We start from the raw sequence: 10000 nt of genomic DNA on the forward strand, positions 1-10000 counted from the left end.
CTCAGAGCCCCGAGATGAACTCTTGTCTCTCTTCCTGAACCATCGGGATTTTTCCGGCTGCCTCTCTTCACTAGTTCTGTCTAGTTCTCGAGAAGAACTCTTTTCGCGTTTCCTAAACCAACCTCGCTCTTCACTCGCTGATGAAACTGGGACATCTGCTCCTTTGTCTCGTCGTCGCCCACGGCCATCTTCTTCCTCATCTGGATATCTTCTGTGGGAAGGGAGACATTATATAATGTGACTGCTTTTAATCAGCCAACTCAGAAATATCTCTTTAAAAAACTCATAAAATATTCCCTTATAAAGCACACTGGATAACAACATCAATAAAAAGATTATCATGGACATTTTGAGACTAGAAGAGAATTGATTGCAAAAACTACAGACAGACGGACAGTAATACACATGCACATACAAAGACAGGCACACACACACACACACACACACACACACACACACACACACACACACACACACATTTTTTAACAATCATATCTTAATCTTTTCATCTTTACTAGCTGTATTTGTCAATACAAAACTGAAGTCTGTTAATTTTCATGATTTATACAAAAAAAAGGAAAGATGTGCAATCAAGTATTTCACTGGTTATCCATAAGTATATTGGAAAAAAATGTGAAGCAATACGCACTCCACTCACAAGCAAACCTAGAAAGAAGTCTGTTGGTTAGATCACATGGCAAAATTATCATATGCTTATATGATAACAAGCATTAGCCTTGTAAGCAAATATTGCATAAATCAATTCTGATACATTCGGGTTCAAATGTTCTGTACTGTCACTTTTTTCGATCAACTCACACCATTCCGTGCTTTTTCCCTAAAAAAAAAGAAAGAAAGAAAGAAAAAAATTCTACTAAATGTCTCTACGTTTATTCCTTTCCCTTTTAAATTCTGCAAAATTCACTTATTCAGGAATAAATTTATTCTAAATACTGCAAATACAGAAACATATTTTTCATAAACATTTCTCGCATATTCCTAGACAACTCCTAATGGTTTCTAAGTGAAAAAAGGGGTATACACCATGAAATCATAATGGGTTGATTTTACACTGCTTAAAATTGCTTCCAAAGACATAAAACCTGTTGCTTGTTTCCCTTATCTACCTTGCAGTTACTGCGAGCTTAGGGAGGCACAGTGTTTTAGTAACCTACTGTCTACACTATATCTATCATTTCACCCGTAATGAAATTCATACTTGCATTCTGAAATACCTGTGCTACTTTTTAAATTCTTCTCCATTTCTATCTGTAGAGCATCGTGATGGTTCCTTTTTCTTTTTAATGATCAGCAGTTTACTCAACATCAATTTTAAACTGTCTTCTTTTAAGTAACCTGAGGTCTATCTCTCCTAGTTTCTGTAAATTTTCAAATTTTGTAAAAAAAATAAAGTATCATCAAGTTCCTGATTCTTATTTTTTCACATTATATCTATTCTTACTGACATAGGTAAATTTGTAATGAATATCTCTCGGAAGGTGAATGGAACAAAATATCCACAGATAAGAATGGCTTCTAAATCAAAATGGATTTCTGGTTTCCCACAAAAAAGCACTGCTAAAAATATGAGAATTCAAAAATTCTCTAAACAAAACTAACTATTTTGTTCTGAACATCAAGATGTAAAACAATTTTTAAGAAAAATTACATATATAAAAAATGTACTACAAAGAAGTGATTCTTCTTTTGTAAATTATATCATATGTGAGCACATATTTGTAAAAATGTAAAAATCTAGGTGAGAATTCATGGATTCATATTACATGTGAAAAATTAGTGTCTCATGGCAGATAAGTAACATTTTCCTAACTTTAAGATAACAGTGATTGTCAAGATAGGATGCCATAATGAGTTGAGGTTTGTGGCAACAAGGCCAAAAATGTTTTATGGTATAAAATGTGATGAGCATACAATCTTTTTTCATATACTGAATGTAAGGACTTCATTTCCTGCAATTAAATGTGAGTTTTTGATATTACATAGAATGACCTTGAGATACCTCCAGTGATATTGTGTGGTGCTCTATCTGGTCCATTAAGTTGTTTCAGATTCCCTAGATTTATTTGGAACAAATGTACATTTTTTCATCTCATGAACAGTTTATCTTGCCAAACAACTATATCATATTTGTAAAGGATGATTTTATAGGATATCCAGTTCCTTTGTGCCCTAATTCTCATATATTCTGCATTTAGATTCCCTGCACAGTGAGAGCCCAGCTGGCTTTATTGGAGATGAAGTCTCTAGTTTCATCTTTTAGGCCTTGACATGATTGGATGCAGTTTAACCTCTTACCCAGGGCACCTAAGAGTACATTGATAATTGCCCATTAAAACAATCTCAAAAGAGAATTTAGCGACAATGATTTTTTTCATAATTACAATTATCAAACAATCTCATACACCTTCTAGACAATATTATAGTATGCATGAAAAATATGGTGTATGGTATTGAAAAGAGAAAGGAAAAGAAGAGAAGACATCAAGACAATTTTCATAATAGATACTGAAAAGCTGATAATCCGATGATGGCTCAATGGCTCTTAGTTAATACTATTTGTTCATGATGATTATTGATCTCAAATAAACCGCTCTACAAACCTGGATGTTTAATATGAATCACCTAACATTATGCAGATGTGGTATGAAATTATTTTTAAACTAAAACCATACTAAATGATTATCAGAAATATATATTCTTGGACATAAATTGAACACATACACTCTAGATATCTGCACACAAAAGCAATCATCACCAGATTTTGATACAAAATGGTACTTATTAAAGCCTCACATCTACCAGCACTAATAGAATCAGAGCATACCACACCCCTCACTGGTGGATGTCTCGATATCACTTTAACTGCCTACTTGTGTGTAACATGCTGGCAAAGAAGTTGTAACATACACCATAGCAGCATTTAAAGACTATCTCTGTCAAAATTTACTTTCAGCAAAATGCCAGAAAAGTTAAAGAGAGATGCAATACCCCTTTCTGCAGAGGCTTGGTCTGTAAATTCTATATAAAAATGCCTGACTTTATGCATGTTTTCAGCAAGGTTTGGAAAACCCTTCCAACGTTGTATCTTAGATGGAAATCATGAGATAAAAGTATTTTTAATACCTGTACAATAAAAATGAATGACTGGAGTAGGTTAAGCACTCATACCTATTTTGGTGTCGTCTGCACAGACCATAATTAATATGTTTAGTTACTCCATTTTGCCATGAGATTGTTGTGTTACTCAAATATTCATAAGAAGGAATTTTACAAGAGTAGGTGTGAATTCCAGTCACTCTCTACTGGATGAAATTCACAAGCTGTGAATCAACAAGACCAATGCTGTTGGGCCCACACTTACCAACAAAAGTTTATACCCTTACTGCTTCCAAGTTCATGAATGAAATTCTGTTCCCTAAATTAAATTTACCTTCTGCCTGACTGTTGCATGGGAGCTACTGCTGCACCTTCATGGACGACCTCCTCCCTTCGCAGCATACGCATCCCCTCACCCTCCTCTAAGCTCATGCGTAACCTGCAATATTTTCATATTTCTTTTTGTATTTCTACTGTAGAGAATCATATCATACTTGATACACACAAGCATAGATGCATATATATATATATATATATATATATATATATATATATATATATATATATATATATATATATATATATATATATATATATATATATATACATACATATATATAGATATATATATATATATATATATATATACGTATATGAATATAGATATACATACATACATATAGATAGATATGTATGTATATATATATATATATATATATATATATATATATATATATATATATATATATATATACACACACACACACACATATATATATATATATATATATATATATATATATATATATATATATATATATATATATATATATATATATATATATATATATATATATACATACATAGATATACATAGATATATATATATATATACATATATATATATATATATATATATATATATATATATATATATATATACATATAAACATATAATCATACACACACACAAACACACATACACATACACATACACATGCACACACACACACACACACACACACACACACACACACACACACACACACACACACACACACACACACACACACACACACACACACACACATATATGTATATAACTAAATTCATAAAATAATAGTATAGTTCTTGACAATTCCTACACTCTTCCAAACGTACATAATCGATTTCTACTTTCACTGGCTAAAATAGTCAAATGTTTCTCAGCATTTGAAGTAAACCAGAATAAATGTATACTCAAGCACTAATATCAATAAAAAAGTAATTCTAGAAAAGAAAAGAAGAATGTAAAGAAGAAAAAAGTACAAGCCCAGGAGTCACAAAGCTATAACTAACCGATCAAAGTCGTGGTGGTGAGTTAGGTCAGTGGGGGAGCGCGGCAAGGAAGAGGAGCACTCGCTGCCTTCGAACACACTGCTACTGGTCTCCACATCAAGATCCAACCTGTAAGATGAATAAAGATTCATGCCACTACCGATATTTTACCAACATATCTGACAAATGCACAAAAGTATGAGGATGTAGGGATGATAGATAATATGCATTAATGTTAATATGAGACAGTCTTATCAAATGAGGAAACCTGTGAAAAAAATGGACCTCAAAACTGAAGGATTGAACCAATGACAAACTATCATTAGTGGCTTGGAAAAGAAAAATACATTAATAATGTTGATACAGACTTTGAAAATATACAATGTACTTATTAATAAACAACTAGATAAATTCTAAGTATAAAATAAAGAAGAAAAAAAAATCTAAATTCTAGTGTCTAGAAAGCCTTTGCTATTTCTAAAACAACCTTTTGTTCTCAGATTTTCACAGATTGCTCTAAGAGTTTTTGACGGCAAAGCAACAGAGGAAGACCACAAATAAGAAAGAATAATGGTTTTCCTGACCTTGATCCTTTCTGAGACCATGTAATACAAAAAGGAATGAAAGCCTTTATGTTCCTCATAAACAATGACAAAACCTTGTAGAGTCGTTTCATTTAGTGTAGCAACACATAAAAATATCACCACCTAATACATTATTCTGAAAAAAATTGCAATATCAATTACCTTAAAGTCACAGAAAGATGTTCTTTTCCCAACATTTTTCTAAGGTGCATGTTGTATCATGGATACAGAAAAGAATTGAACACATTTGTGTTACAATTTCAGATATGATAACTGATTTGTACTTTGGAAAAGTAGAGCAGTAAATGAATATACAAAATAAATATGAAATCTTACATGTATTACTGTTTCACCACAGCACTAGTAAAATGTGTACATTTTCATAAATATTTGTGAAAATAGTGTAAACATTCTCAAAAAAGTAGCAAAGACAATTCTTTTAAAATAAACTCCCAGTTTGTATGATTTGCATACAACTAAGAGGTAAATCCATGATGAATAATTTCTCTATGAAGTAACACTAGAACCTCTAATAATCTTGCAACCATGAATAACATGTTTTCAGAGCCATCACACTGAGTAATCTCAGGTAATTTCACTACTGAATGACATAATAATATGGTATACTTTAGACATCACTCATATTTTACCAGTCATTATCAGTAAAATCCTGAAATACCACGAGTTGAAATGGGTTAACATTAGATCATGATATAATCCTAAGCTTTTGTTAATTTTTTTCCAGCATCATTCAAGTATGTATTACTTCATGTTTTTATATAGAAAAAGAAGTGGTTCACTCTTATAATATTTTGGGCAAAATATTCTACACATCACTAAAAATTATACCAAAAAACAATAAAAACAATGCATATTATGTAATATCTACCATTCTCTTTTTATCCGTTCTTGAACAGCTTATCTTGAAGTGAAAAGCTACTGATATATGCAATATTGAATTCCTTTTGACCAAATAAGTAACCATAAGTAGATAAATTTTCACATAATATCTTGAGAGGCTAACACTTAGACACTTAACAAACATCTCTAAATTCATCACGTAACAATTATTATATTGTCAAAGGAAAATAATTGTCTAACTTCAATGGATACACTACCCTTAGTAATGAGGGCATACTTTAGCATAAAGAAATAAAAAGAAAAGGTAATTTTTGTAACACAGAAAAATGCAAAACAAAAGTAATCACACCTAATAAATTAATAAAAACTCACAGAGGAACGCGGCCAATATAAACAAAATAAAAAGCAACAGAAAAGAAACTTCATTTGTCATAACCCTTTGAGATGCTTTTGAATCAAGATGCTAAAGCTAAAAAGAAAAAAGAAAATAGAGAAAAAGAGGAACTAAACTACATGTGGCTCTGACTACTGGATATTTAGGGATACATACTTGAACTGAAACTTCTAAAATAAAAAGTAAAGAAAATATAAGCCAGTTGCTTTTCTTTTCACCTTCATCAGAGAGAGAGAGAGAGAGAGAGAGAGAGAGAGAGAGAGAGAGAGAGAGAGAGAGAGAGAGAGAGAGAGAGAGAGAGAGAGAGAGAGAGAGAGAGAGAGAGAGAGAGAGAGAGAGAGAGAGAGAGAGAGAGAGAGAGAGAGAGAGAGAGAGAGAGAGAGAGAGAGAATAAGAGAGAGAGAGAGAGAGAGAGAGAGAGAGAATAAGAGAGAGAGAGATAGAATAAGAGAGAGAGAGAGAGAGCAAGAGAGAGAGAAAAAGAGAGAGAGAGAATAAGAGAGAGAGAAAGAGAGAGAGAGAATAAGAGAGAGAGAATAAGAGAGAGAGAATGAGAGAGAGAGAATAAGAGAGAGAGAAAGAGAGAGAGAGAAAGAGAGAGAGAGAAAGAGAGAGAGAGAAAGAGAGAGAGAGAAAGAGAGAGAGAGAGAGAGAGAGAGAGAGAGAGAGAGAGAGAGAGAGAGAGAGAGAGAGAGAGAGAGAGAAGGAGAGAGCGAGAGAGAGAGAGAGAGAATGAGTGTCATAGAAAGAGAGAGACAGACAGAGAGAACAAAAATCAGAACGTTTGTTGGTTATAATGCCTACACGTCTTAAGTCAACATGCCAGCACTGAATTTTGCCTAATGGTAGCTCTGTACACTGACAAGTCTAGTGCTCTGAAGCTACATATACGAATATCAATGAGGTTTACATACAGGGTTTCACTGCACCTTGAAACTTTGTCCATAGTTCATGGTGCCAGGAATTCATGATTCAAGGGAATGGGAAAGGTTCAGAATCACATGTGGAAGATCAATCATCAGCTTTGCAACAGCCAAAGGTCAAGGTCACAGCACCTTGAAAGGCAGCCAGAGGGTCACCAGGCTGGAGGGTCACTACATCCTACTTACACAGTGGAGGGACAGCTCTGAGGCCGATGAGGTGCCAATAAGCTTGCTAACAGCTCCTGTAGGTGCTGACCACGACTGCACGGAGCAACAACGCACGGAGGAAGAAGATGCTGGTTAGGAACTACACGGAAAATCATTGGGAACTAGGTAGGGCTGGTTCAGTATTAGAAAAAAGCTGTGTATTGCAATGTGTTATAATGCTAGTACCTTCCTGAGGCAGATGGTTACACAAGGAAATCACAACTAAATGAGCTATGCACAAGGCCATAAGAGGAGTGCAGAGTAAGTGTTTAAATGTCTAAGTTTAGTGTAATATATCAGAGTTGTTAAGCTATAGTTAAATTAAGCTATAATCTTATTTGTTAAAAAATATTATCTTTTAAATATGACCTTTGCTACATACATTCATATGTATATATATGCAAACACACACACATACACACACATACAATGCAAGACAAAGTATGCATAAACTGAATTATCATTTAGCAGGGTGGAAGTATTAGAAGCAAAAATGAAATTAAACTTCCCAAGAGTAATGTATGTGTCTCATAAGAAAAAAAAAAATATTGGGAACTTTTCCATTCTAAGAGGTCATTCAAAAAGATGTTTTACTGAAGATAAATCAACATATTTGGATAAACTTGGATCTGTGAAAGAAGGTCAAGAGCCTTTCTAGTAAAATTTTATGTTTTAGAAAATACAATACAATAAATTCCTATAAACATTTTAAAACTCCACAGAACTGTATGTCACACAAACAGACCCATGCACCCATGAAGATGCACACACACACACACACACACACACACACACACACACACACACACACACACACACACACACACACACACACACACACACACACACACACACACACACACACACGCAAAGTCATATATATGCTTAGGTAATATTGTTATACTGCTTCCTCTACTTTCAAAATCTACAAAATATACAGGGCCAGGAAGGACACTTGGGTAGTGAGAGAAGACTGAAGACAACAAATTCAAAGCAAACTGATATATTTTCCCTGCATTTGGACACTGAATAACAAACAAACTCATTGCACTTATCACTTGAAATCTGCCTGTTTTCTATCAGGATTATATCCCATTTAGCAATTAGTATAAAGAGCCTAGTACCTGTTACATTAGAAAAATACATATAAATAATATGGTACAGACATTATTATAGCAGTGGAGGAAAGCATTCCTTATAAAACAATTTAAACTCTGTATTCTTATGCTTCACTTGATTATTAGAAGTTATTAGGAAAGTTCTTGAGTGGGCTCTATTACTGAAGAGATTTATACACTGCACAGGCAGATTTAGTATAAATTTCCTGAAACATAGAGTCTACACAATACATAATTTATCATATAAATGCCACCGAGCAACATATTCATCATACATACATAAAAAAGAAAGACAGTAAAAAGAAAACAAGAAAAAAAGAAAAAGAAATGATACCAGGGATAATCAAAAAAATAATCTCATTTAGATCAAAATCATCTCAACATTTGTCAAAATCCTGTAGACACCTGAAAATAAATATGGTCTTGTGACACAGTCAGTGGCGTACCAACATCCATTACAAACTTTCTCAAATAAAAATATACATCTTCAGACCTGCCAAAAAATGACGATGAATAGTCACAAAAAAATGGACAAAGAACAAAAATATCATAACAGATCTAAAAATGAGTATCTGTAAAACTTACATTTCTGTCTTTGTATCAGAAGCCAAGTTACTTTCAAACCCAAACATCTGAAGCTTAAAAATAATATAGGGGAGGAGGAAAGGGATTTCTTATGATTATGACAATGAGGTCATATTAATATATGAATCTATAGGATCCTATAAATGATTTTGGAAACAGGTATGTATTACAATAGAACAAAAAACTAAATTCCTATTCACAATGCCACATAAGGAGTTTTTAACAAAATGTTTCCAATTGGAATTCTGATGAAGAAAGTAGTTGTAGAAACATATGAATGTGTAATTAATGTTTTGGTATTACATTTTCATCCGCAAACCTGATGAAGATGTATTAGATATGAATTACAAAGTTGAGTTATCCATTCATATTCCCAACTTTTCTACATTTGTCATAATTCAACTGTTCTTCACTGTAGTAATGTATGAAAACCATTTCGCTACGAAAAAAATTAAAGCAACAATCTATTACTGATAGAAATAAATTTTTTTGTGTGGTTATGAATAGAAATATGGAAATATAATAAAAAACACACAACTGTGTTAAAATCTCCTTCACTGTAAACTTTCAACATGCGCTAGTAACTATCACAGACACTATTCATTTTCATATCTCTGGTTTGCAAATATGGGAAAGAGTTAGCAGGGTAAAAACAAAAGGATACTTTTGAGAAAAATATACAGCTACTATAAAGTGAAAAGGATGATGAAAGATGATAAAGTAGGAGAATATATCAATCTAAAGCTAATTGTAATAACAGTAACAGTAACAATACACAGCATGATTGACAGAACACAAACAGCAACATGATCCTTACAATATATATCAACAGCAGTAACAATAACATAAAAATATCAAAATAGACAATGAGAGGGTTAACTAGAAATATATGCT

At 32.8% G+C, this 10000-nt stretch overlaps 1 protein-coding gene across 3 annotated transcripts in view; it reads right to left on the reverse strand.

The window, feature by feature from the left end:
• The window catches only part of RhoGAP102A (Rho GTPase activating protein at 102A), a 113515-nt gene that overhangs the window by 1998 nt on the left and 101517 nt on the right, over positions 1–10000 (reverse strand). For 2 of the 3 annotated variants that reach the window (XM_070142603.1, XM_070142604.1), the window contains 4 exons: positions 7383–7457; positions 4456–4563; positions 3452–3556; positions 1–211 (listed from right to left, as the gene is read on the reverse strand). The exon at positions 1–211 is cut by the window's left edge and continues 1998 nt beyond it. In XM_070142603.1, the coding sequence (XP_069998704.1) occupies positions 1–211; positions 3452–3556; positions 4456–4563; positions 7383–7457 (499 nt within the window). The remainder of the gene's footprint in view (positions 212–3451; positions 3557–4455; positions 4564–7382; positions 7458–10000) is intronic. The other variant, XM_070142605.1, reaches the window with a different exon arrangement.

The sequence above is a fragment of the Penaeus vannamei genome, chromosome 29 (genome assembly GCF_042767895.1).
Source record: "Penaeus vannamei isolate JL-2024 chromosome 29, ASM4276789v1, whole genome shotgun sequence".
Lineage (NCBI taxonomy): Eukaryota > Metazoa > Arthropoda > Malacostraca > Decapoda > Penaeidae > Penaeus > Penaeus vannamei.